This window comes from Fonsecaea pedrosoi (assembly GCF_000835455.1).
Source record: "Fonsecaea pedrosoi CBS 271.37 unplaced genomic scaffold supercont1.2, whole genome shotgun sequence".
NCBI classification, from domain to species: Eukaryota; Fungi; Ascomycota; class Eurotiomycetes; order Chaetothyriales; family Herpotrichiellaceae; genus Fonsecaea; species Fonsecaea pedrosoi.
The window spans coordinates 4245659-4271828 of record NW_013550614.1 but is presented as its reverse complement, the minus strand read 5'-3'; the positions used below and the strand labels follow the sequence as shown (position 1 = coordinate 4271828).

At 52.0% G+C, this 26170-nt stretch overlaps 10 protein-coding genes across 10 annotated transcripts; 6 read left to right on the top strand and 4 right to left on the bottom strand.

The window, feature by feature from the left end:
- Positions 1–514: 514 nt before the first annotated feature.
- Z517_03512 (uncharacterized protein) lies at positions 515–3523 on the bottom strand (the record flags this gene model as incomplete). Its single annotated transcript, XM_013432616.1, has 1 exon — positions 515–3523. One exon carries the CDS (start codon positions 3521–3523, stop codon positions 515–517), a length of 3009 nt encoding a protein of 1002 aa, XP_013288070.1.
- A 1323-nt stretch (positions 3524–4846) lies between these two features.
- Positions 4847–5338, top strand: Z517_03511 (uncharacterized protein; the record flags this gene model as incomplete). Its single annotated transcript, XM_013432615.1, has 1 exon — positions 4847–5338. The coding sequence occupies one exon, from the start codon at positions 4847–4849 to the stop codon at positions 5336–5338; it is 492 nt and encodes a 163-aa protein (XP_013288069.1).
- Positions 5339–5343: 5 nt separating this feature from the next.
- Z517_03510 (uncharacterized protein) lies at positions 5344–5694 on the top strand (the record flags this gene model as incomplete). Its single annotated transcript, XM_013432614.1, has 1 exon — positions 5344–5694. One exon carries the CDS (start codon positions 5344–5346, stop codon positions 5692–5694), a length of 351 nt encoding a protein of 116 aa, XP_013288068.1.
- Positions 5695–6240: 546 nt separating this feature from the next.
- On the top strand, positions 6241–6988 carry Z517_03509 (uncharacterized protein; the record flags this gene model as incomplete). The annotated part of the gene is made up of 2 exons (XM_013432613.1): positions 6241–6834; positions 6893–6988. 2 exons carry the CDS (start codon positions 6241–6243, stop codon positions 6986–6988), a joined length of 690 nt encoding a protein of 229 aa, XP_013288067.1.
- A 1130-nt stretch (positions 6989–8118) lies between these two features.
- Z517_03508 (uncharacterized protein) lies at positions 8119–8643 on the top strand (the record flags this gene model as incomplete). The annotated part of the gene is made up of 2 exons (XM_013432612.1): positions 8119–8360; positions 8475–8643. The coding sequence occupies 2 exons, from the start codon at positions 8119–8121 to the stop codon at positions 8641–8643; spliced, it is 411 nt and encodes a 136-aa protein (XP_013288066.1).
- A 683-nt stretch (positions 8644–9326) lies between these two features.
- Z517_03507 (uncharacterized protein) lies at positions 9327–10238 on the bottom strand (the record flags this gene model as incomplete). The annotated part of the gene is made up of 1 exon (XM_013432611.1): positions 9327–10238. The coding sequence occupies one exon, from the start codon at positions 10236–10238 to the stop codon at positions 9327–9329; it is 912 nt and encodes a 303-aa protein (XP_013288065.1).
- Positions 10239–12421: 2183 nt separating this feature from the next.
- Positions 12422–13948, top strand: Z517_03506 (uncharacterized protein; the record flags this gene model as incomplete). The annotated part of the gene is made up of 1 exon (XM_013432610.1): positions 12422–13948. The coding sequence occupies one exon, from the start codon at positions 12422–12424 to the stop codon at positions 13946–13948; it is 1527 nt and encodes a 508-aa protein (XP_013288064.1).
- Positions 13949–15288: 1340 nt separating this feature from the next.
- Positions 15289–15900, bottom strand: Z517_03505 (uncharacterized protein; the record flags this gene model as incomplete). Its single annotated transcript, XM_013432609.1, has 1 exon — positions 15289–15900. The coding sequence occupies one exon, from the start codon at positions 15898–15900 to the stop codon at positions 15289–15291; it is 612 nt and encodes a 203-aa protein (XP_013288063.1).
- A 564-nt stretch (positions 15901–16464) lies between these two features.
- On the top strand, positions 16465–17598 carry Z517_03504 (AmmeMemoRadiSam system protein B; the record flags this gene model as incomplete). Its single annotated transcript, XM_013432608.1, has 1 exon — positions 16465–17598. One exon carries the CDS (start codon positions 16465–16467, stop codon positions 17596–17598), a length of 1134 nt encoding a protein of 377 aa, XP_013288062.1.
- A 2464-nt stretch (positions 17599–20062) lies between these two features.
- Z517_03503 (uncharacterized protein) lies at positions 20063–21133 on the bottom strand (the record flags this gene model as incomplete). Its single annotated transcript, XM_013432607.1, has 4 exons — positions 20063–20386; positions 20452–20620; positions 20674–20884; positions 20944–21133. The coding sequence occupies 4 exons, from the start codon at positions 21131–21133 to the stop codon at positions 20063–20065; spliced, it is 894 nt and encodes a 297-aa protein (XP_013288061.1).
- Between the last annotated feature and the right edge of the window lie 5037 nt (positions 21134–26170).

The window sequence follows — 26170 nt, the reverse complement described above, 5'->3', positions numbered from 1 at the left end:
CCTGCATCTCGGAAACAAGCCTTTTTCTGCCCTCTCTACCTCTTTTTTCATAGTCAACATATATCTATCTATGCCTCTCCCTACATATCTACATATCTACAAACTGTATCTCCCCGAATGAATCACTGTCGCCTATTAGTGAGGTCATGCATTCACGTTCTCCTTTTTGGCTACCCACAGGATATCAATATGCCTGGCAGGGTAACGGAAATACTCGTGGAAAGCAACAAAGAACCATAAGCGTTCAATCAGTCCTTTGATGTAGTGTCTTCCCATATCCATTACATGTACAACAACTATCGTTGTCTAATATTACAGTTCAACTCGAATCTTGCCCTTGCTGTCTATCCTCTATGCGCATCTCTGGATATCGTAGACCGACATGGGGCCCACGACTTCTCAAACCAATTGGTCCACTCCATCATAACATCGTGGTATCGTTCAAGGTCATGTGAGAGCCAATAACAGACAAATAGGAAGGCGGCACCTATGCAGCCGCCGACCGCAGGTTCAATCACCGATTCTTCCTATTCTCCCACCCGTTCATGGTACGTCTAACCCCAAGTGTCTTCCTAACAGCTCCTGAAGAAAAGCTTGCAGAACCACCACCGCCGATCGAAGACATGGTGGTCTTGTGCAAAGTACTGGCCGGCTTGGCGAGGGAGTAATTCGTTAATGTCTTTGGGGCCGCTGCATCCTTCCAATTTTGATTCTCACCAGCAGCATCATCTGGAACATGCGATTCCCGCTTTTGTACGGGGGATTGAGGAGGTGATGAGCTGTAAAGGCCGGCATACCGATTCTTGGATTCTGGGCGTGCTTCCTTCAGAGGTGTAGGACGTCCTTGAACCATACCGTTACGGAAATTTAGTCTGTGCGAAGACAACTCCTCAGGGATGCCGCAGCTGGTAAGATCGCGGCCCTCACAGCCTTGATGAGAAAACGTGCCTCCACCGTCCATGGATCTACTTTGATGTACGGACCCAACGTGCGATCCCACCGTCGAAAATCCCGGCTGCTGAGATGCTTGGGAAGCAGGCTTCGAGAAGAAGTTTCCGATAGTGCCCTGCCCCGAAAGGGACTTTGAAAGTTTTGGCTTCTTCGCAGGTGGGACAACATCAGACGAAGCCCTCCTGAGGCTCGAGACGCTAGTTTTCAGCTGATAGCTAGCAGTGGTGAAGCCAAGAGACATGTTTGATGTAGAGAGCGCATCGACATTGGTCATAGTGGTTACCAATCCTGAGCCAGCCGAACCAGAGATAGCGTTTGGTCTGGCATGACTCGCGTAACCCCGAGATTGTTGCTTTTGGGCAGCAAGGACCTCTGCCAATGGCCTCCCAAACTCTGTAGTGCCATCCGTGGCGCCAGGAAGCATCGGCGTGGGTCGGCGGCTCCCATCGGAAGGCCAAATGTCATCGGCTGGACTTTCTTCGCCCTTTATGCCCTCCAAATTCTTTGCTAAGTCTTCCTGAGATGGCATAGGCCGTCGAAGAATGCTTGCAATGTCCTCAATCACTCGATCATGGAACAGTGGACCGACTTGAGAGAGATGACGTTGGACTTTGAGAGGGAGAAACTGGGAGAGAACAGATTCGCCTTGATCCCGGGATTGCATCACCGGAAAAGTCATGGTGAGAAGAGCCTGAGCTCGTGTCATGGCGACATACAGCAGTCGACGTTCCTCATCGGTGTTCTCGGCTCGAGAATGAGGAATGGAACCGTCGTAGACAGCTGGGATGAATACGACGGGCCACTCTAGACCTTTTGCTGAGTGAATAGTTGAAATGGTGACACGAGGCTTGTCCTTTCCCTCCTCGGTATTCTCAACATCGGTTGAGAGCACAATATTTGCCAGAAATTGAGCAAGAACTTCCTGGCCCCCATTAGAGACCTGCTGTTCCACACCTTCAACAGTCGCAAGAGGTTCTTCAGTGGCACTCTGTAGCAGAACTTCAGAGGCATGCGTGATGAGTTCTTTGACGTTCTCAAGTCGGTCCTCGTGGTCGTCCTTGTATTTCTTCTTCAAATAGTTCTCAAAATCCAAAGATTCAACGACAAAATCAATCAGCTTCGAGGGGACGGTAGCGGCAGGATGGGCGGTATTCAGCTTTTGTCGGCCGGTTCTAATGAGGTTCACCAGGCGGCCCAGCTCCTGCTCTGCAGGCTTCGAAAGCCTCTTCTCGGGCGTTAAATCTCCTGTGAGAACCTTCTGCACTACAGCCCAGAGTGAGAGCTTATGTTCTTCCCCGAGCTTGATCATTTCAGCAACTGAGGTATCTCCAATCTTGCGTGCCGGCGTGTTTATAATGGCAGTGAAAGCCTGATTGTTTTCAGGATGGCTGATTGTGCGGAGGTAGTCGATAATGATTCGAATTTCCACGCGATCAAAGAAGCGTTGGCCACCAACCATGCGGTAGGGAATGCCAGTGTTTGCCAGCGCTCGTTCGATAAGCAACGAGAGATACGCTGATCGGAGGAGGATGGCAATGTCAGAGTGCAAAAGCAGACCACCAGTCATGGTCATGGTCCTCTTGATCTCGCTAGCAATCCACAAGGCCTCCTCATTCGGATTGGGTAGACGCCGAAGCACTGGCTGACTTCCATGACAGTGAGTCGCTTTCATTTTCTTCTGCGGACGGTCGCTGTCTTGTTCAATGACATCCTGGGCAAGTTTCAGGACGGCCGAAGCAGAACGATAATTTTCTTCCAGATTGATGACCACTGTCTCCGGGTAAAAGACTTTCATTCGTCGTAAATTCTCAATCTCCGCAGATCGAAATCCATAAATGCTCTGGTCCGGGTCACCAACAATGGTTATCTTTCTGTTTGCCGACGCCAGCAATTTCATCAATTCGAACTGTACAATGTTGGTGTCTTGAAACTCGTCAATTAACAACGCTTCGATGTTGGACACGCAGGCCGGATATGCTCGCAGAAGATCAACACATCGTAAGAGCAGGTCGTCATAGTCCAGCATTTTGGATGTTGCTAATGCCGCTTCATACTCGTGGAAGATGGTTATGAACTCTTGTTCCTTGAGTTCCTTGGGTGGTTTCTTGGGCAGGTCTTGCAATGTTTTCCCTTTGGCCTTATGACTAGAAATTCTGCCTCTTGCATTTTTGGGTTCTATTGACAGCTTGAGACGTTTGACGATGCGCTTGATTATGCTATTGCTGTCCGAACTGTCGGCAATCCCAAAGCCCTTGGGGATTCCAATCAGATGGCCGTATGCGACTAGGTAACGTCGACAGATGGAGTGGATAGTCCCGAGAACCAACTTCGACTCGAGTTCGCACCCGACAAGATCTCTCAGCCGTTCCCGCATTTCTCGTGCGGCTTTGATGGTGAACGTGCAACAGATGACATTTTGAGGGTTATGGCCGTAGTGGGCAATGAGATACGCGACACGACACGTCAACGTCTTTGTTTTGCCGGACCCGGGGGGAGCCAGGACTTGGAGGACTGATGCTGGCGAGGTCACTGCAGCTCTCTGAGAGGCATTGAGCCCTACGAGAAGCTGCATCTCGCATGCAGGTCGCCGATTGACATCGATTCTGCGCTGAATTGTGAAGACAGAAGAAGACGCGTCGAAGCCAGAAGCGCGAAAATCTTGGCAATCGCGAGATCATGTGATCGTCACTACAGTGAGACCTTGTTGGAACTTCATGTCAATTCCTTAGTCCTCAGGTTCTCAAGTCCTCAACCTTCAGCGCCGTCAAATCCTACCAGAAACAGCTGCGAAAGCTGTTGGGCTGTACGTCCTGCTGAAATCGCTCCTTAAGATGCTCTTCGAAACCGGATCAACCTCCTGAAGTTGGGTAGTTCTTCCGTGCGCAGTAGAGCAGCCCCACCAGAACAACTGCAGTCGATTCACACGAGGCGTGACCACATGCAGCTCTGCTCTCCATAAGCGGCACATTTTGCGTTCTGTGGACGACTGATGGGAAAATGTTTCTTATCAACCATGGATGCATTGGGAGCTACGAGGCTCACATCGACGCTCCTGGCGAATCAGAGAACAGCATCAGTGTACCCACCCTGAATATTGTTGGCCGTGTCCTGGAGTTTGGTTCAACCACAAAAAGAGCATTTGGTTCAGGCGCCTGAATAAAATTTAGCTTCTTTCCCGAGAACTGCGACGAAGCACTGCTTTTCGATCCACTTCTCGAGCACGTGCTGCAAAGGACCCTGTGAGAACACATCAGACTCGGGAGTCTTCGTTGGTCCATTCAATCCTGGTATGGCCATTGGCTAATTGACAACCTTTGAACTCAATTCCTTCGGAGCCAGAGGACCAACGTCGCCTGGCCCATCACTAGGTCACTGGACCGATTCAAGTGAGGTTGCTTTCTCATTGTACTGTTCCCAGCCACTGCATTTAATTTGAATAGTGAAGAGTGAATAGGTGAGGTGACAGTGAACCGGCTGAATGCTTGAATAGAGTTTCCATTCTGCTGCCCCTTGGGGCTAATGGCAGGGCTCATTCAGCCTCCGAACAGGACTGAACAATGGTATTGGCCAGACCTATTGTGATGAATTGGAACCCAGATATTGTTCTTTGCAGAACCGAACTTGACGGTGAGACACCTTGAGCGATTTCTCTCTGGTTGTTCTATGGGAAAAATACAAATACCCCGTCCTTTCTCCCTCCGCCTGTGTCTCTTCTGTACCATCTGCATACACTCTGCACACTGGACTCGACAGCTCGATCAACATCCTGACTCAACACCAGCTACAACAAAAGCAACACAACAGCTTCGACGTCTACTGCTCTTTCACCAGCAGTCAACCTCACATATACCCAGAACACCTCCGAGATACAACACCTGCATCACCATTAGTCACCATGGCCGCCACAACTTCGACTCCCAGCACCTCTCAATCGTCCAACAAGAACCAGAAGTTGGAGCTGGACACCTCCCAACACAAGTCCAACCAAGCCGCCACCCCAAAGCAAGTGGCATCCCCAAAGCCAACCAAGGTCGTCAAGCCCACGCCGCTGCGTCGACGTGAAAAGGCGTCCCTTTTTCACAAGCCTCAGAAAAGAAGCCCACTTGTCGCCATCGGGGCCGCCAAACTCAACGCTCTCGGCAACAACGAGATACTCTACGACCTTGTCAAGCCTTCTCCAGGCATGCGTCCCCACAAGGACATCTACACCGTCCCGTCTGCTCGTGGCCACAAGCCAAGAACCGTCACCAAAATCATGGCGGCGCCCAAGTCTCTGATTGCTCCAAGGGCAATCGACAACTCCGCCTCAAAGGAGCTGCTGGAGCTGATTGAGAGAGGCAGAGCAGAGAAGCAGAGACAAGAAGAGATCGACGCGCTGTTCAACTAGGAACAATGAGCATTGAAGGAAGTGGCAAGAACCAGCCGCAACAGCAGCAGCAACAGCAGCAGCAACAGCAGCAGCAACAGCAACAGCAACAGCCGTCACCAATGCTGTCTCCCGCTACCCTCCAGAGAGACTTCCATGACACCACGACGGAAGCAACCCAGAAGCTCAACGCAGCCGACACACGCCACAATCACCAAAACATCTCTTCCACTCTTCCGAGTCTCGCCACCCTCAAGCAAACCTCAACCTCAACCTCAACAACCAAACACCCGTTACCCAACAAGAACCCATATCTTGAACGACAGTCAGCAGAGAGACACGCCAGCCCCAAGGAACAAATCAAAAACAAGCTATAGCCCAACCAACAAAACATTCACTGTCGTCAGTGAACAAGAGGATTGATATGGAGGAGGATGTTAGCGATGGGAAGTATCGTGTGGGTAATTTACAGTAGATGGATGGTCATTAGGAACGCTGTTAGGTGAAGGAAGTGTGGTCGCCTATTCTATGAGAAGTGAAGTGAAGTGAATGAACAGGTAGTAGTTAGAACCTGTCAAAATGGAGATACATCATCTTCACCACTGCCTTGCCTTGCCTTGCCTGCCCCTGCTCTGCCTTGCCGTGTCACACCGTAATCCTGTCGCCCCGAAAATTATTACAGTGACGATGATATCTGTGAATTACACTGCCTGTGGTTATTCGTGAGTGTAAGCAGCCCTCCTCGTATCTTTCTCGTCCTTAAATCTATTTCCCCGTCTCCCTGTCCCTCTCAGGCTTCCATCAATCCCAAGCCTCACCACCATCGACATCTCACCACAGCTCACTTCTTTGTCTTTCCCTTATTTCGGCCTTCTTTGTTCCAGAGTCCTGCCAAGTAAGTCACCCTCCCGGCCATTGTCAAGATGAACAAGGACTTTGCAAACCAGACCCAGAGTCTCTTCCCTCACTCCGCTAAACCCTTCACACATGCAAAGGCCGAGGCATTCGCCAGAGCCAAGGCAACGGTAGGAAAACACGGCAAAGTTCTCACGCAGGGTTTCACGCCGTCCATTGACATGAGTGGCGTGAAGTTCTTCGGGCCGCTCGACGAGGTAGATGCTCAGAGTCACCCAGAGGCGCCTTCGAGTGTGGACAAAGACCGACGGGCTGAGAACGAGAGAGTCAAAGAGGCGCGCCTGAAGACGGCTTCGGAAAAGGCCCGAGCAGAGAGAGTCGCGCAGGCCGAGGCGGAGAAGATTGCTCGCAAGAAGGCAGAGGAGGTAAAACGTTACGTTCGAGTGCAGACGCTCCTGGCTGAAAGACGGGCTCAAAGCATTGCAGTTCGAGCAGCGACCGCGTCTCGGGGATGGAAAAGACAGCATGCCACTGGCGCTGTCGCTGTTGCTGTTGTGCAGAAGGGAGGAGTCAGTCGCAAAATCCCTGCTTCTCGATCAAGCAGCCTTGCGGCACCGACGGGCGTCAACAACAGCAACATTGGCAATGGGAACGGACCGACTGTGAGTGGAGATGAACACGGCGGCTTCCAATGCACACAATAGTGCCTGGTACGCTCAGGTGAGCTTTGATGACACAGAAGGTGCCAGGAAACTTCATGTCAAGGAACGACACAGTGCGATAGTTCACTTCGAAGCCGCGTTGGCGAAGTTTTGACACCCGCCGTGGCATGAACCATGAACAAGTAGATGCCGGGCTGGTAGTAATCATGTCCCTCCAACAAGATCTTTGAGGCTATGGTCCACCAAAAGTTGGATGAGGGAGACAATAGAAAAGAGAAGGGCAGTGAGTAAGTCAAGCTTGATGATTGAGTGTACGATGTATATAACCAGGACCTGTCCCGACGAGACACGCAGAGAAACGAGAAAAGGAGACTCACTCACAAGTGAGTGCAGGCAGACGGGTTTCTAGAAACAGAAAGACAAGGGCCAGCTCAGGGCCTCAGGCCCATCACTCCCACGATGGGTGTATCAGGCACCCATCAGGAGTGAAGCGATACACATTAGGTAAACGATGCCACTGGCACCATTCATGCGCAACAAGTCATCGTCTTTCTGAGATATTGCAGAGTCCTGCAAGACACAGTGACTTTATGTGCCACGCCATAGAAAACACGATGGAAAGAAAAGAATGGCAAAGGTAGAGAGGTGCAGGTGTACACGGTGTACTCGTAGTCATTCAACTCTGCGATGCGGCCCGGCGTCTTCTTCTTCCTCGAGAAGGGTCTGCTACGGGTTGACTCCTGAGTGTTAGATCCCTTGTCGATTCACGAGTCTTCAAGTCGTGTTCTTTCAGAGATGTATTTCAGCCACACTTGGTAAGAAACTTGAGCGTGCTAAACGATGGGCGGAGATTTCTCCACAAGGACCACAGCAAAGAGATGCCCATCTTGACAAAGCCAGGAAAGCCAGGACGACAATGAATGTTTGAGTGCATTGTTGTTCGTCGCTAGCCGAGTGAGATTGGATCAATGTAACAGACCTGTTCCTGCTGATTGGTATGTTCCACAGTCGTGGCATAACCTTGGACAACGAAGAAGGATAGGAGGCTGTAAGGAATGGGAGATGTTGAAACTATTGTTCTCCGCAGCCCTGCAGCCCCGCCACAGACCAACCTCTAAGCAGAACCGGTCCATTCCAACTCCCAACCGACTGTACACCTTGTCTTGCTTTGTACCTTGCAGGACCACCAAACGCACCACACTCAGCCAAACAAAGAAAACACACAAGACCTCTCCCTCTACTACCACTTTCCCAACATCCCAACAGCCCCGACACAAACCAAAAATGAGACTCCTCTCCTCCCTCCTCGCCGTGGCGTTTGCCCTGGCCCACCTCGTCTCCTCCAGCGGTCTCGAGATCGAGTACCAGACGCCGGACATTGAATGCACGAGAAAGACGCACAAGGGGGACAAGATCGACGTGCACTACCGGGGCACGTTGCAGAGCACGGGCAAGGAGTTCGACTCGTCGTACTCGCGAGGGTCGCCGTTGAGCTTTGAGCTGGGCGCGGGGAGGGTCATCAAGGGGTGAGTGGTGCCAGGCTCTCTTATTTGTGGCAAAAGAGGGGGGGGGTGAAGCTCGTGAACTGGCTGAGTGATTGACTGACTGACTGACTGACTGTATCTGGACTTATCTTGTAGATGGGACGAGGGCCTACTCGACATGTGCATCGGGGAGAAGAGGAAGCTGACCATCCCACCCGAGATGGGATATGGCGAGAGGAGTGTCGGACCCATTCCGGGTGGTAGCGTGCTGGTCTTTGAGACCGAACTGATGGGTATCAAAGGGGTCAAGAAGGACGAGTTGTGATCGAACCCGGGAAAAGAACAAGGCGGACAGGAAAGGCGGAGTACGAAAGATGCAACTGTCCTCTGTCTTTGAGGCGGACACGTGTCTCTCCAACTTCCAAAAGAGCACTCCCCAGAAATGAGGCTCATTGATCGCCTCAAAGATATGAGTCTCCGGTGTTGCGGGATTGTCTACACAACCTTCCCGCCATTGTCGGTGGGTTCTCGTGCTCAACTGAGAACTGTCACAAGGCCTCCTCAATAAGGCCTTAGAGATACCCGTCGCTCTTCTAGAAAGCTCGAGTGGTCACTAGCAGAGTGCGTGGACTTGGCCTCTCCCTATAACCACATTCATGAAAACTGGCACGAGCAACGAAAAAGCCGTTTCAGAGAAGGAAATGATGTTCACGTCGATGGATCAAGAACATGTATACACTTAGAAAAAAACTCAACATCACTCATTGCCTCGATAAGTTCCATCGCAGTCGGGGGTATCATAAAACATGCTGTATCTATCAGGTGAGGCTCCGTTGACTCTGCCGGAGTAGTCGTAATCTAGAGGTCTTGTGTGAGCAGGGACACCTCCACAGGACCAGTCTATGTCGTGGATTGTGCCATGAAAACCCTTGTTGTAATCCTCCACTCTGTCCTTGCAAGACCAGGCTGATTCGGTCCTGATGTCTCGGCTGGTCGAGATAGATGTCATCAATCCATGTCGTCCAGACCTCCAGCATTGACACTCGTTTCCTCGCCTTCGCTGACAAGTATTCCAACGAGACACTCACTTAGCATGGCGTCCCAATTCACCCAAGGATGTACCTCCATGAACAACTTGACAGAATCCTTTCCCGCGCCCCTCATGATCTCCCCTGCGCCACCAGGATGAAACGGGATATATGGCGTGATATTGTACACTTTGCCTTGGTACACCGTCCAGGCATCTCTTCCTTTTCTTCCATTCTGCCGCTTTAGTTGTGCTGACGTGACCCTCATCAGGTTTTCACCTGGCGCATCTTTTCCTCGCAGGTGGCTGTCGGGATTCGCTGTTAGCGCCGCCCAGTCCAAGGGAGAGTGCCCCGGTTCCAAGATCACTTTGCGTGAAACCTGCTTGCCAGGTGGCATGATGGAGGAAGTTGGGGCGAGCGAGGCATTCGGAAGAGACTTGAGTGGAGGGACACGCAACGAGGCCGCCGCGGAGGGAGGAGGTCGAATAAAACCATTGCCAGGTCGAGGTGGCGTAGGTATCGTGTTGACATTCGGAGGGTTCAGACGAGGTGAGCTTGTTGGTCGAGCGGGTTTGGGTAGAGATGGTGGAGGAGGCATCCTCTCGGTCTTGGGTATTATTTCGTCCGCCATCTTCCCAGGTAGTTCGCTGTCTCCTGGCTGAGAGACTTCCAAGTGAGGAGGCGAAATGCGAGGGGCTCGTGCAGGATTCGACTTTTCTTCGTCAAGAATATCCGATGCTGGCTGGGGTTCTTCTATCTCTGTGGCCAGAGGGACCAAGTCTGATGCAAGGTGGGATTGTGCAGGTAATTTCACAACCTCTTGTCTAACAAGAATTCGGTAGAGAGCGTATCCTGCTATAAGAGTCCAGCACCCAGCGGCGAGCCAGCCCATTCTATGAATCGACCCAAGGAAATCGTTGCGGAGAAGGCGTTGATATGTGATAGCGACCTCATGGTGTTAGCGAGGCCACTGTCAAGATAGGCGAAATGGGACCATGCTGTTGCAGTAAAATGTTGAGACTGGTGCACAGACAATGGGAGGAACAGAAAGATTGTTGATACGCCATGTCTCTAGCAATTGGGAGGCAAGGAGGGCAGGGGAGGAGATGTGCACCTCCAAATCAAATGACGGGCTATTTTTGGGCAGACACAGCAACAACGGCTGAGAAGGTGGTCATGGTCATAGTCATAGTCATGCCAACGTTGACTTAACCAGTAATAATATGCAGTATCTCAGTTGACTCTGTTTGCCTTTATCGATTTGATCATGACTTTCCTTTCTTTCCTGGACTCGTGTCAAGATACCCAAGTGTCACCATAGCCGATCCTCAACCCCCTCCACTTCCTCCACTTTACACCATAGAGTTTTACATGTTGCTCCACGGTTGTACCCTTCGGAGTCCTTGAACGGCGCGGCGCCTTTCTAACCAAGGCAGAAATGCGGCTGTCAGCGAGGCGACCTCAAGTTCCAGTCTCACAAGTCTGTTTGTCCGAAAATGATCGACTTTTGTTTCCCGCTCACCTTCAGACTATGGCCAGTAATGGCATCAGGCAGGCTGGGCTGGTAACATTGGGTACATCTTGTCTAAGGGGATGGTGCTCAATCACAAAAGATTTGTCCTGATGGTTCGCAGAGCCACCCACGTCGACAAGCATGAGGGTCGCTAGGCAATAGGCTGTCGTGGCAAACCAGCGCAGATTTGCCCTTGAATACGCCTGACATTGGGCCGAATTACATGCTGCAGAAATACAAGGACAGAAGCGAATAAATGAAGTCGACTCGGCTTCTCCTCGTAACCGCCAGCATCTTCTTGCTCTCTACTTGGCCCATTTCCCATCATTTCCCTTTTCTTTGTCAAGTTGTTGCCGTAGTTCCGTTCAGAGGACCCTCTGCCTCTCGTCTCGTCTCGTCACCTGAGGGGCTGGACCTGCTCGGAAGGACGGCTGAGAACAACACACGGTGGGTGACAAGGTTGAGACTGGAGGCGTACCTGTCAGGTGCCCAGTGGTGGTGGCCAGGATTGAAGCTGACAGTCCGAAACAAGCAGGAATTGAGAAGTAGGAAACTGCTGCTGCTGCTGCGGCGCCACCGCGGCTACTTTTACTGCTACTGCCTCCCTTGCTACTGCTACTCCGGCAAGGACTGCCCACTGTATCTGTCACTGTCACTGTCACTGTCACCCTCACCCTCACCGCCGCCACGGATTGACTCCTGAGGACCTGCTCCTGTTCCTCCACTTCACCATAATCAGCTTCCTCTCAATCCTTCACCCCTTCCACCTCCGAAATCCAGCCTCCCGATGCTACACACACCGACCAATCACCCCCGAGCCACTCGCCTTCTCCTACAACGTTGACCAGCGTCATCGATTTCCTTACCTAGAATATCGGCTTGTCACTGGGTGCTCCTAAAGCACAGACCACGGGACCAAGATAAGACACCTCGGCCAAAGCTGAAACCTACTCGTACCTGGCTTTCAACCTGATTCCTCCACTCTCTCTCTCTCTCTCCACACTCAACAAGTCTCCGAGTGATATTTCAGCAAATACTCGGTTCATTCTGCGCTCCCCGATCCCCGACGTCCAACTTCCAGGTGCGCCAGGTCAAGGGTCTCGGGTCCCTCGCTACAGTCCAAAGGCCGGACACTTGAGGGGATTCTGTCCTCTCCCCCTCGCATGACGATCCAGATTCCGTTACAACCTTACTTTCACCACACTTCTCCTACGACTTTCACTGCTTTCACCTCTGTCACCCATTTTATCCTTCCAGCATCACTTTCAACATTTTCTGTTCCGCCGTTTAGCTAGTCCTAAAGACGTACTTCACGCCGTCTGTTCACCGGATCTGCGGTGATCGCGATAGCAGCCTTCGGCCCCTACCGATACTCGCTGCGTAATCCGTGGTCAACCAAACTTGAAGCAGCGGCTATCCATCTTAGCGACAGAGACTAGTTTCTACACTTCTCCGACTTGCTGAGGCTTGTCCGAAAAATTCTCACCTGCCTGCATAGACACAGCTACCTGACCACGATAGCCAACGTTTGACAACCGTGCATGGAGTCCTTCCACCCCCAGATGTCGTCTCCGCCCCATCGGGACGGCTACAACCCATCCGGACCTCAAGCACGCTCTGACAGAGAAGTTCCCTCTCCTGAGGACTATAAGTACAAGCGTCGCAGGATCGAATTCCAGAGAAGCGCTCGCAGACACATGGCCGAATATTCACCAATTCCACCCCGCAACTCTGTGCCTACGTCGGTTCCGTCCTCAAGGGACCTGCTCGCAACTTCCCTCCAAGAGACCCCACGCTTGATGCAACCCGGCGTTTTTATGGAGGAAGATGCTGCGCTCGAGTACCTTGCTTCAGGCTCTGGCTTTACTCAAGACTTACGTGGTGTCGGCCCTCCTTTCGCCTATCAGAACCTTGCCCCTACAGGCCAGCATCAACGACCCGTCAACATGTCAAGTTTTGTTTACCAACCTGCTCTTTCGCCGGATTTAGAATTCGCTCTTGTTCGACCACTGGAAGAGTCTATTTTCCATCACCACAGAGAGTCGGACGAGCGCTTGCGAGAACCACCTGGTCATTCGGTGGAATCGTCAACGAGTGTAACGGCCAACAGCTTCGGCTATCCAGTGGACTGGCCTCAGTCTGCTGCCTTTCCCCCACGGCCAGTCGCAACTACGTCTGTATCGTCCGGGCAGGGACCACCAAGCTCGGCCGCCGACTCGCAGAAACCGCCTATCATGTTGATCCTCACTCGCGCCACTACAGAGGATATCGAAGCGCTGGAATCCCACAAGAAGGAATGTCCAGCCTGCCAGCTCGAGTTTGAGAAGGATCATTTCATGGCCGTCATTACCTGTTGCAATACGCCCATTCATGCGACCTGTCTGTCCGCCTGGGTTAATTCAGTGACATACTCCAAGAGCAAAGCTTGTATGAAGTGTCGTAGAACCATCGATGCGAGACGCATGTTGAACAATGTTGTTCCACCAGTCACTGACAAGTCGTGGGATGAGGGTGTCGAGTTTAAAGCACCAGAATCATTGAAAGGAGACGCCAAGATTGAGCTCAATGTTAGTGCAAAGCCAGAGCGTTCAAGAATGCGGCGAGTTGGAGGCTCGATGTATTATGCCAACTACCGATCAGCCCGATCCTTTTTGGCGCTCCCTGAGGCACTGAGTCCCGAGACCAGGAGTGCCGTCCTCCAGTTACGAGAAGAGCGAATACGCCAAAGTGATGAATTGCGAAATCAAAGTCGCGTGGCTTCATCCGACTGCAATCGTGCGAACCACGAGGATATTGCCGCCAATTCTGCACTGCTTGAGGCTCAACTTCGCGGGGAACTTGCGGATCTCACCCCATTGATCAGGAGATGCGAGAAGACCAAATTAGCAAGGGAGAAGGCAAGAGAAACGTATGACAAGGTCAAGCTGGCGCTGGACACAATGGACCGGACATATCAGCATCGGCTTAACAGCATGTTTGATGAACGGATGGAACGGTATCGCGCCAGCAGACGCGCAGAGGATGAGCCGGCTCGAAGCGCACCTTTTCGAGTGGTCAATGGAGAACCATCTGACGAGATATCTCCTTGAAGATCCAAAGTGACAAGGTTATCCAGGCGAAGAAATAGGTCTAGAGTCAATTCGGGATCTTGAACATTGACTGCTCGGCCGTCCGCTCTGCAAGGGCAGATTTCGGGAGACTCGCGAGACTGGTCTATCGACTGTTGAGGCATTACACAGCGGAACACAGGAAAGGAGATAAAGTTAGCAAGCATATTGGTACGGAGGAGATTTAGTGGACAAAGCACTAGCTTTGCACCTGCAAACCCGCCATCGACGAAGGCGGGTCGACAAAGTCGATGGATGGGCTGATCTTACCAGGGGTGGCCCATCATCAATTCACGAAAATGACGACCGGGGCAGGATTTACAACCACAACATGGACGTGGACGTACACATTTTGGCCGCAGCACAAACATCCACCAGCACTCATGATGATACGATGCATAAATTCTCGACAAAATTCGGGCTTACATTGGAGAACACGGACTCAGGCATGGGCGCACAAAGGACATATGATACATGGCTTGCTGCATTGCATTAAGGATACTCGTCCGTTCTGCGCTACCCCGACATCGGGCTTGAAATTCTCTGTTGCATGGGTAATGGGAAGGGAAACGACGTGACAATGGGATTGATTTTCTTCTATGGTAAAGGCACGCTCGGTGGCGTCATAGTAAGTGGACATCCAAAGTCAATATCATATCACAGCGTTTGACATGGATCTTATGTACCTATGAGTTATCCATCTATCTGCTTCAGTGGCCGCTCACTTTCTCTTCGTGCATGGTGATAGTCATATCGAAACAAATCAATCAAGAACGAATCGATTGTGTAGTCACATGGGCAGTCGTCCGCGGGAACGAATGTCTGTCAATTGCGGCATTATCTCCCGCAATAGTAGTTGGTCAGAGGCAAGCAGATGAAGTCAACTGAGACTTGTTGGCTTCAGTAGACGATCTATTGATGTACCAAAGCAGCCCAGTCCTGCGGTATGTTGACCTTTGAAATGCATCCACGCTCACGCCTTTTTTTTGGCCAAACTTTTGATGCCCACAATAGACCAACAACTCCTACGCTGGAATCTGTATGCAAAGCGGAAGACGGGAGGTGTTGGCATGGATGTCGAGCTTGCTTCAAACCTGGTGGTGACTCCGTTTTTTCCCTTATCTTTCCAGGACCGCATCAGCGGTTTCATCCTCAGACTACTGGTCGGCACAGACATTCCACGAAGAGCCCTCTCTCCTTATGTTCCGTAGATCTTTGTCCGTAGATTTTGCCGTGTCTCATTTTCCATGGCATGGCTGCGTGCTGCTCACGCAGCGTAGCGGTCTTCGGTTTTTTTTGATCATGAAACCAAGGTCGAGTCGTCATCGGGCGGTAGTGGCGGAGTCACTGACAGACTGCAGAGTCGGATTGTTCCAGTAGTCAGAGCAGGTCCTCTGGATCTGCTGTCGCGGTCTGCTGGAAGCGCTGAAAAGCGAGGCGAAAGGGCTCGGCCGCAGTTCTACTGTGTTTGCCCGAGATTGTGCAACGCATCCTCGCCCACCACCGAAAAAGGCGTCGATCGTAGTCTGGTTCGATTGCGCGGCGTGCGGTATCTCCGCCTCGGGGACCTCGTCGGTCATCTCGGCGTCGGCTTCATCCACGGGCAGGCCGTCTTCACCAAACGGAATCACGTCCGACATGGGCATCGCCTCATCGAGATGCAGTCGTTGGGCCTCGTACAGTTTCTTCAGGGTGTTCTCGTGGATGGTCTCCTCGTCTGGCCGACCGTCGCGATACCTCTTGCGCGTCCGGCTGTTGAGATAAGGTACGGCCTTGACTCTGAGGAAGCCGTAAGGGTTCGCGTCGCTGTTGGATGAGATCGTGCTGGTGGAAGACAGAGGGGACGACGTCGTCGAGGGCGTGGAGGGAATCATGGTGTATGGTTGGAAATTGTACATGTCCTCCTCAAAGGTGGAGGCCTTTCGTTTGCTCATGCTTGCTGGGGCTTCTATCGCTGTGCACAACTAGTAGATTGTGGTTGTAGGAACGAGGTACTTGGGGTAGAGAGACGAGCGTTTTGTGAGGAGTGACGCGTGGGACGAGCGAATAGCCACTATACGCGTCGGAAGCGCGCGAAGAAATGGGGGTGGCTGGTGAGAGCTTCAGGCGTCCAATCGAGACAAGGACTGGGTTGCGCGCATGGAATGGCTCTCTGTACGAGGTACAGAGTAGAGATACAACAGAATTGATACACTGTCTAGGAAATGGACACTGGCAGAATATTATGATGAGGCAATTGAACAATTAAGGGCGCGACGGGCGTTTGATGACGAGGGTAGAGAATGGAACCTTTTCCACAGAACAGAGGCGCTAAAGGATCCCCGCACACGTCTGAGCCACGAGGTGAGGATGGCCCTGGTGACCCAGCTTGGGACAACTTAGGCTTCATCCCAGGTGGGAGATCATCGACCACTCGCCAACCACAACTCTCTAATAACTTGTGAAGGTGTTGACATCTTACTCCTGGCCTCATAGTTCTCTAGTTTCCTCCTGCCAAGATGGCTGTGAGAGAAGCCTCTCATGCCGGGTCGTGGTACTCTGGCAATGGCCGACAACTGGCAGCCCAACTCGACCAGTGGCTCTCACAAGTGCCCGAGACAGGCGTACTTCCTGGCGTCGACAGCTTGCCAGTGCCAGGAGCCCGAGTGGTGATATCTCCTCACGCAGGGTACGCATACTCTGGTCCCTGTGCGGCATGGGCGTACAAATGCCTCGACCTGTCCAAGGCCAAACGCATCTTCATCCTCCACCCGTCCCATCACCACCACTTGAGCACGGCCGCGTTGTCCGTCGTGGACGCCTACGAGACCCCTCTCTCCAGCACGCCTCTTCCTCTCGATCATCAGACTATCCAAGAACTGTCCGCTCTCTCTACGGTCGTCCAAGGTCGCACGGTCAAATTCACCACCATGTCTCAGGCCGTGGATGAGGCCGAACACAGCGCCGAGATGCAGCTGCCGTACATCCACCGTCTCCTCCAAAAGCTATACCCCGGCAAGCCCGAGTCCTCATACCCCCCTCTCGTCCCCATCATGGTCGGAGGGACGAACCCTGCAACGGAGGCTGCGCTGGGAAAAATGTTGGCTCCATACATCGCAGATAAAAGCAATGCCTTTGTCATCTCGTCGGATTTCTGTCACTGGGGAAGTCGGTTTGGCTATACGTACTACCTCCCCGACGCACCCAGCCCGGCTCCGTCGCCGCTCACACTTCCCAATGGCGTGCGAGGAGAGTCGACCACGGCAAAAGAGTCCGTCAATGAAGATGTACACAAGATGCCCACACTGGGACTCGGTCATAATCTAGGCTCGAGGAATTCGGTTCCCAAGGACGGACCACGGATATTTGAGAGCATCGCACACGCTGACCGGGCTTGCATGTGCGCCATCGCCACGGGAGAACATTCAGAATTCCTCCGTGTGCTCAAGGAAACCGGCAACACCGTCTGTGGGCGGCATCCCATCGGTGTATTCATGGCTGGCCTTGAGGAGGTGGAGCGGCTGGAGCGGGAGAAGGGTGGTGAACCGGGGGACCGCAGACGGTTCAGGTTCATGCGGTACGAACGAAGCAGCGACGCCGAGACAGTCAGGGATAGCAGTGTCAGCTACGTGAGCGCTTTTGCGGTCCTATGAAGCTTGTACCCCATCGTATCGGCCGCGAGTCGAGCACCGCCAACACAATCAAGGATGCTCTGAAAGCGGATGAGGTGGAGTCGTACCGCATCAGTCTTGCAGAGTTCTGACACGCGTTCCGCACGCAGGGTGTATAGTTGCTCGTGTCAGCCTCTACTCGAGGAGATGGCCTACCCCGCTCCAAAGATGGAAAGGAGGATTCGGGCATTTAGCCGGGTCAGAGGGTCAGAGGGTCAGCAACGGGCGCAGGGCTATCTTTTGCCTCCGGGGAGCCGAATTCCTTAGCATTGAGACCGGGAAAGTTAGAGAGGGGGAGGGAAAGGGATACGCAAACGTGAGGGACCCAGCATAAGGCTATACCCGGTTTCTGGAGAGGACTCACGCTGGACCGTCGAGGCGAATGTAGTCGTTTCTAGCTCCTGTCGGTTCTGCACGATATACTTACGATGGGAGGCCTGAAGAGCATCAACATGGGTATAGATAACGGTGGAGGGTAAACATGCAGATGGCATTTTGTACCCAAGCGGATATGCGAATCCGAGTCCGAGTCCGAGAACCAGGGGTCCATTCTTGGCCATTACTAGATACCTGATGCCTCGGTGGGATGCAACTTCGCCTTCGTCCTTCATCTTTCACATATCGTGTTAATGGTGGCATGGTGGTCAAAGAAAGAGTCCCGAGTCCAGGACCAGATGCGAGTAGAACGTGAATAAACACCTCCCCAGCGAGCCAGATCCCCTGCCAGCCTGCCACCCTGCGACCCTTGCCGGTCCCAAGACTTTTCCCCCGCCTTTTTGCCAGATGGGGAAATCAAGGACAAAAGTGATCGTGGATCAAATAGATCGGACAGTTCTTTAATTAGGTGCCAAGCCAATACCAGGAACTATGATGGCATTGGTGGGACTGAATGGGAGAGAGGATGGAATTAAAAAGAAAAAAAAAAAAACCCGCCATCCCTACCTAGGCAAGTAGGTAAGCAGGCAGTATAGGAAGAGGTAGGGGGTGAAGAGATAAGTGGTTGATCAATGATCATGACATGACATGACATACTTGAAAAAGACATGGAAAAGACACCCGCAGAGACAGCATGGAACGAAATACCGGTGAAAAGGGACGAGGCGATGAGAGAGTGTGCGCCAAAAAATGATCAGCCTGGTGAGCTAAATGCCCATACTACATACCACTAACTACACGCTGCATACCCAAGACATTCCCCGCGCCATGGCAATGGCAATGATAGATCGAAAATGGAAAATGGAAAATGGCAAAGAGAAAAACTCCCCTATCTACAAGGACAAGTACGCTCTTGGTAGATTCTTGGTGTTTTCTCGGTAAGAAATAAGGCAGGGTAATGTGACTGCCATAAGAGCTGTTTCAGACGTCAGACCTCAACGTCGCGTAGCTAGACGAAGTACATTGAGTGACGAGGTTAGGGGGTTCTTACATCTGCCGAGCCCGTCGATGAAGTAAGGACCTAATCACCGAATATACCAAGTCCCTTCACACAAAGTTGTGGTCGTCGATGATGGCCATTGTCCAAGCCCCAAGACCTAAGCGCCAAAGAAAGCCCAAGCCCTTGGATTGGACTTGGGGGAATGAGATGGGACTTTCCAAGAGCCTCCGTCCTCTCCCATAATGCCGCAACATCTTCTGCATCACATCACATCACCCATTCTCGGCGATCTTCGATGTCCCAGGCGCCGGGTGGCGCCAATCACTTGGCACCAAGCACATCGGGGCCTTCTCGAAACGAACGGCCAAAAGGCTTGGGCATGACGACAATGTGAAAATGATACCAAACTTTCCCATGACATTCGAAACCTCTCCAAGCCTCCAGAAGAATAGAGGACCAGAAGATCAGATCAGACGATCATCAGTTGCCCATCATGACGTTTTGTCCGTTCTTTTCGCAGCCATCGTTTTGCGTTTTCTGGAAAGCTCCGCAATTGAGAGCAATGAGACGAGCCACATTCACACCACACCACACCACAATTCCATACTCGTAGGCGTGTCACTCTCGGCGATGCAGTACCATGTAAAACGAAAACGGTGACTCTCAACAAGGAAACATGGCATTAATTGGTTTGTATCTGAGCGCAAAAACGACAGAGCAATTTTTGTTGTCTCGCCAGCACCAGAACTGTCCCAAGAACCAAGCAAACGCAGATTGGGGTATATCCAAAGAGACGTAGCGACTTTGCTTTGCCCGATTACCCAGTCCAGTACAGTTACAGTCCAATACCACCACCCCCGCGCCCACCACCAGCCAGTAGCGTTGATTCAATCATCATGCCTGCTCTCTCCGGCGGCTTGCTTGCTCTCATACTCTTTGTGACATCAATAGAAATTTCTGCAAGTAGTCTTTCGCGCGTGTCCCCGCAGCCCCCAAACGTGTGTATCATGTGCGCGGAATATCGATCGCAGTAACGATTTGTGGTGAGAAGTACCTGTGCAGATCGGTCGCTTACACGGAGCTGTCGGTCTTGTCCTCGCGGCGAGCTGCTCGGCCCTTCTCGGACCAGGGGAAGTGGAGGACGGGCACGATGAAGAAGCTGTTCGAGGTATCGGCAATACCGGCGAGGGCGTTGTACCAGGCCAAGAATGCTGCAAGGATGCCAAACGCACCGCCGGCACGGGTCAGACCAACGTGGGGTTCGCCGTTCTCGAGGACCAGGTACGAGCAGCCCAGCATCAAGAAGGCCAGGTCGAGGGTGAAGAACAAGAGGAAGAAGGCCACGGTGGACTTGAGGGTGCAGATGAGGAGGATGAAGGTGAAGATAAACCAGCCCTGTAGTTCTCTCAGTTAGAAACTGCGCCAAACCTGCAAATGCGATCGAGAACCTCTTTACTCACCATCAGATAAAAGCCGAGACAGTCAGTCAGGGCTTTGGCGTTCTGGCTTTCAATGATTGTAGATTCGATCTCAAAGCCGCCGGGGGTGAGAATGATGGCAAAGGAGATCCAGAACCCGCCGTATGAGGACAAAGCGGTAGCACCAAAGGTGTTGCCGACGGCCATTTCCCTTGGGGTTGCTGTTAGCGAGGTTCGATCAAAATGCCAACAAGCAAAACTTACCACATGCCAGCGAGGAGCTGAACGAGGCCACCATAGCCAAAAGCGAGAGAAATGATAATAGCAGGAACTTTAACGTTTCGAGTGCCCAAGTTGATCAAGCTGAGGACGAAGGTGGTCAAGGCGAAAGCGCACAAGCCCAAAGGAGCCGGGTTGGCAAACTTTCGCTTCTCGACGCCTCTGTAGAGACCGGGTTGGAATTCACCACCAAAGGCTGTACACCCATCAGCTCACAGTGTTCTGAAAAGGGCGTCGCGAGGCGTATAAACTCACCAGGCAGGGTAGCATCCGCGTTTGTTCGCATGTGAGCCAGAGGGCCATATCCAAAGCGAGCCGCATTTTGAGCCGCGGTCTTCTCTTCGTGGCTCATGCCTCGAGTGGCTTTCTCGAAGTCCTGGGCATGTGTAGAGGTGTCGCCGTTGACTGCCGAGTTGACCGCGTTGTGTTCGGTGTTGGTGGCCATCGTGAATAGTGGTGTAGACTGGCTGGAGTAGATCCAAGGTAAGAGTGCGGTGTAGTTGCTCGGTTGGATGCACTTTACAACTGGACTGGTTTACCAAAGGCACACTGAAAGAACCGATAAGGAGGATGGGGAACAGGAGAGAAGTGTTGTCATGAGGAGGGGATCTACCAGTGTTTATGTACTGCTCTGGGATCGCGCGTCCAAGAACACACCCTGGGGCAAGGAAAGCTAGGGTCTTCTGGGGAATGGAGCGAAGGGGAACTACAAGCGCTATGGCCAGTGTCGGAATCGGCGGGGAGGAAGTTTTTTCTCGTGTCTGTGTTTTTTTCACGGCATTGCATCAATTTCTGGTGGACCGACGTTTTGCGAAGACTGGGAACGGGTTGAAACAGGACTAAAGCAGTGGATGGCGGCCGCGAGTGGACAGACAGCTGTTGAGAAGGGGGGTGGGCAGGTGGGCGGGTGGACAGATGACAAGGTTGAGAAATGATCACCTGCGTCTTTGTCCATTCTGCGAACAGAGTATGTCTTCGGAGGACGGAGGAGTTAGAGCTCTTTCCAATACCGCACATCAAGGCCGACCAGGGCGATGGGAGGGCTAGGACTAAGGACGATGACGGGGGGCTTGATGCATCCATTTCTGGAAACGATCTGAATGGCCCGGAGAAGCGAAGAGTTGCATTTATTGCCGTTTAGCCTGTTACTGGGGACGGGCGAATGACTGCAAACCGCAAAGCCCATCTTCTCCGGAGGGTGGAGACATTTTCTGTTTTGCGGTCGAGCGGAGGGAGGCAAGATGCGACTCTGGCTCGATACGGCAAACGGGCGACGGGTCAGGGCGAAGAGGTAGGCAGAGGATACGAGTGCGCAAGAGAGTCACGCCACAGAGAGCTGGAGGCAGAAGGTGGGCGAAAAGAGGATTCTTGGCATCGGAATCGTAGGCATTGTACTCGTAAGTTCTAGACTTTTGTAGGAGTAACACTTGGAGATGCAGTTCTGAAAGAAAACAGCTTAGAGAGAAATGCTAATTACAGTACGCAGGACTGCTAAACAACGGGGTGTAAGAGGGAAAATGTGCAAAAGAGCGAAGATCTGCCAGCGGAACAAGAAGTGGGGACGTGACAAATGCCGCTACTGGCTGGCTGGATACGCGCGGAGGAATGATGACGATGACGACGATGGTGGTGGTGATGAAAGCAGGAGCTCCAGACGCAGACGATGATGATGATGGGCTACAGAAGAGATGGGTTCCTTCCTTTGTTTGATCTTGGTGCCTGCTTATTGCTGGTTGTTGGTTGCTTCTTCTACTCCCTGGTCACAGAATTTAGCCGTGAAACCAGTCACAGGAAGAGCGACGACATGGTACAGGAGGAAGGTATGCAGTAAACACGCAGCTTCCATTTAGAAACAGCGGTCAGTACTTATCTCTAGGATAGCAGTTCTGTTCTTCACCTTCCCCTTCACTTCATTTCCACTTCAATTTCAACCTTGACTTCACTTGACTTCCACCACCCCATCGCTTCATCCAAAATAGGTCAATACCCCGAAATGGTCAATCCACCCAGCTCCAGTTCATCTTGCTCTTTTCATTCTCATAATGAACTACTCGTCCTCAGGTTTTCTTCCCTACAATTTGGATACATCTCTTGACTCTTGCGCTTTCAACCTCACAACTCCTACTCGGTACCCGCTCTGCGTGTCTGCTCCTGAATATCCGATACGATCCTCGCTTACCATAATATGTGACATCATCCTCGATTCGACCAGCACCAAAGAGCTTATTACCATTGACAAGCCACAAATCCTCACGAATTCGATTCGTCCGCCGCTTAACAAACCCTCTCAGACCTGACGCCTAACTCACCCGCAAAACCGTATTTCCTTTCCGTCACACCAGACTTGTTTGTCACATATCACGAGATATCTACCTTTCCATCGCTCTTCGCCGGGCCAAGCAGTGCCATCTCTCAGCGCCACGCTTCTACGCTTTCCGTCGTCTTCCGCCCACACGGGATTCTTCCTCCCATCTTACTAAGTCCCCAAATTCTGTCGCCGTGTTCTAGAAGACTTCGCTGGCCGACTTCCTTTCTACTCCTAAACCTTCTCTCAACTACCCGATCCATCTTCGAACCTCAGGCTGACTTGATCTCACTACCATACCGTCGGCTACGATTATACTAATTCTACTAACGCTCCCGTATCGAACGCCATTTCTGGCACAGTAATCTCACCACGATTTGCCACTTCCATTGCCCCGGGTCTCTTCTTCGTGGAGTTTTTGATTTTCGCTTGGAGCGACCCGGTTTTCCTAGAGTGCCGTTTCAGTTGCCGACATCGCTAACTAATCACACCACTTGTCGCCTAGATCTCAATCGACCCATGTTACCATCTTTGGCATGCACACCCAGGGGTTTTGTCAGAATTGATGAGCCTCACGTTCCGTGCTTAACACGCTTCGAGGGACCCGTGCCTCGGCTATAGGAGTACTTGTACTTTGTTCAAAGTGTCGGGCTTCTCTGTTGGGACTTGGCGTCTCCCGTCGTTCCTTACTGTCAATTTACTGGATAGAGAAATGCAAAGCACAAGGGCTGGATGACAAGTCAATCATGACCTCAAAGCGTAGGGCAGTCTGGAATCAAGCGCGAAGGACACGAAACTGAGTCAATAGCGCGGAAATCTGTAAAAGGATGTAGGTATCTGTTCCTTTGCTCTGGCACTCTCGCTCCTCTGGTCGATTTCTCAACACTTCGCGTGTCAGAGCTGTGCGGACGAAGTTGCGTCCAGGAGTGTCAGGCACGTTTCTCGGAATGATTTGCTCTGACACTGTGGAATGACTGGCCGACCATGAGCAAGGTGAATAGTCTGGCGATGCTTCGAGACAACTGATCATTTGTGGCCTTAGCACGGACAAAAAAAATCGCCAGAAGTGTTAACAAGAGACTTCAACTTGCACAGGAATGCCTTTGTACCACGCCAGTTGTTAACGATTGAGTGAGGATGCTTCAACACTGTGCTTTAGGACATTGCCAGCCAGCTTATATGGGGAGAATTGCTACGACAAGCCACGCACTCCATGGCATGGCAATCTATCCTATCACAAGAGACGGAACACCAGGACATCAACCCTTCTCCATACCGAGCAACTTTCCAATGGCGCATGGTGCCAGGTATTCCGAACTTTTTCTCAAGCAGCCGAATTCTTGCGATGCAAGCACCTCTACCACAAACAATCGACCTGTTTCGCGGAGGATCCGCGACAAGCCTGTCCGAAACTCTTCTTTTCCCGGTAGGTGTATTGAGGTGGTCAAACAGCGAACCGAATGCTGCAATTACATCTCTGGGAGCCAGTCATGACCGTACGGACGACTTTTCCACGTCAGTAATGGCAAATGTGTGCCGGAGCTCACGACACATGGTGGACTGACTTATGAGAGCCGGCCACCAACGGCCCAAAGTCTCTGCTGCTCGTGGCGATAGTCGCAGGATCACTGGCAAACTGGGCAAGATACCTGTCGATAGTGCTGATAAGATGCCCGAGCTTACGGTGAGTTCCCGCTCCTGGTCGATATGGGTGTTCCCAGCACCCTAGGGCGAGGTATTGCTGCATCTGATAGCTGATGCCCGAGGCTTTGTCTGTTGAAGCGAATGGTTATCAGAGTCATCGTCAATGGACAAGAACATGGCCAAGCTCCCAGTATAAAGCAGGGCTCTGACGGTGGCAAGACTCTGAGAAAGGAACACTCACTGTTGCTTGGTACCGACGTGGTTGTCATGATGAACGACAATCTTGAAGATGGCAATGCTCACAAGTGCTGCGCAATAACAGAAGTCCGAAAAAGTTAGGTCAAAAAATGTTTGAGTTTGGAGAAACAGAACCCAAGGCTACGGAGGGAGAACGATATTTATTCCTTACAAGAGGACAGAATTGGTTGATCAGGATTAACAGAGAGAAGGTGCCCATGCACCTTTGAAGTCCTGTGGGCATTGTGCTACCCAACGCAGAGTGTCCGAACCTGGACTCCCCTGGTACTTGCAATACTAAGACACAGAATCCCGAAGGCAGAAATGAGGGCCGCGATTCGACAACGAGCTAATGACGTCCAACGGGAAGCAGGTCCCACGGTAGGACGACTCCAAGTACAAAGGGTTAAGTCGCCTCGTTTTTCTCCCCCGCCTTAGTTACAGCCGTGGGAGGCGCCGCATGCTGCAAGTGTGCAAGGTGAGATACCACCGGCTCGGGGGATCCTGGACCAGGGTAAAATGTCGACCGAAAGCAACGGCCGAGTTCCTGTTGGTGCAACTTGGGCGAGAAACAAGGCGCTGTCTCTTGCTTGCGATGGAGTGGTGGAATTGGCCATGGGATGTCTGCGCGAAGTGTCGATCCCTTGCATAATCAACCCCGGGATGTAGAAAATTGCGGCTGTGGTGTCACCAAACACCAATCTCGTTCCGGCATTGGGGTTAAACTTGCTTGGGGTTTCTTCTGATCTCGGAAGGACAGGTAAACAGGGAGTGTGGCACTGCATTACGCCATGCGCGAAAGAGAATCCTACGAACGCTTAGCAGTGCAAATGGCCGGGGATGGTGTCTTCCGTCTTCGGGGGGCCGGGGATTGTCATTCGCTACCGAGTCTTTGGGACCTTTTCCGAAATTGAAACTCCGGGGGTTTTGGGCGAGCTGCATGGATTGTGCAGAAGCCGTCAAACCTTGTTGTGAAGGTGACGGGCGAGAGTTGGGACGTTTGACGTTGACCAAAAGGCTAATTTTTTGACGATTCTTGCTACCGCATCTTTTGGTTGAAGCCGGGTGCCTCCAATGATTGCAGGTGGACAGAATTTGAGGAGTTGGGACAAGTTGTCCACGGTCATTCATCTGAAGTACTCGGTACACAGAAAGTCTCGGCTGAAGAAAGCCAAGGGGTTTCTCGGTATTTCGTTTCCATGATAGGCTCGTGAGGCTCGTTAGGCTGGGAGTGTGGGCGTAGGTTGGACAACCTGACAAGCAGAAAAGCGAATAAAGAGGGCTAGAGTGGAACTA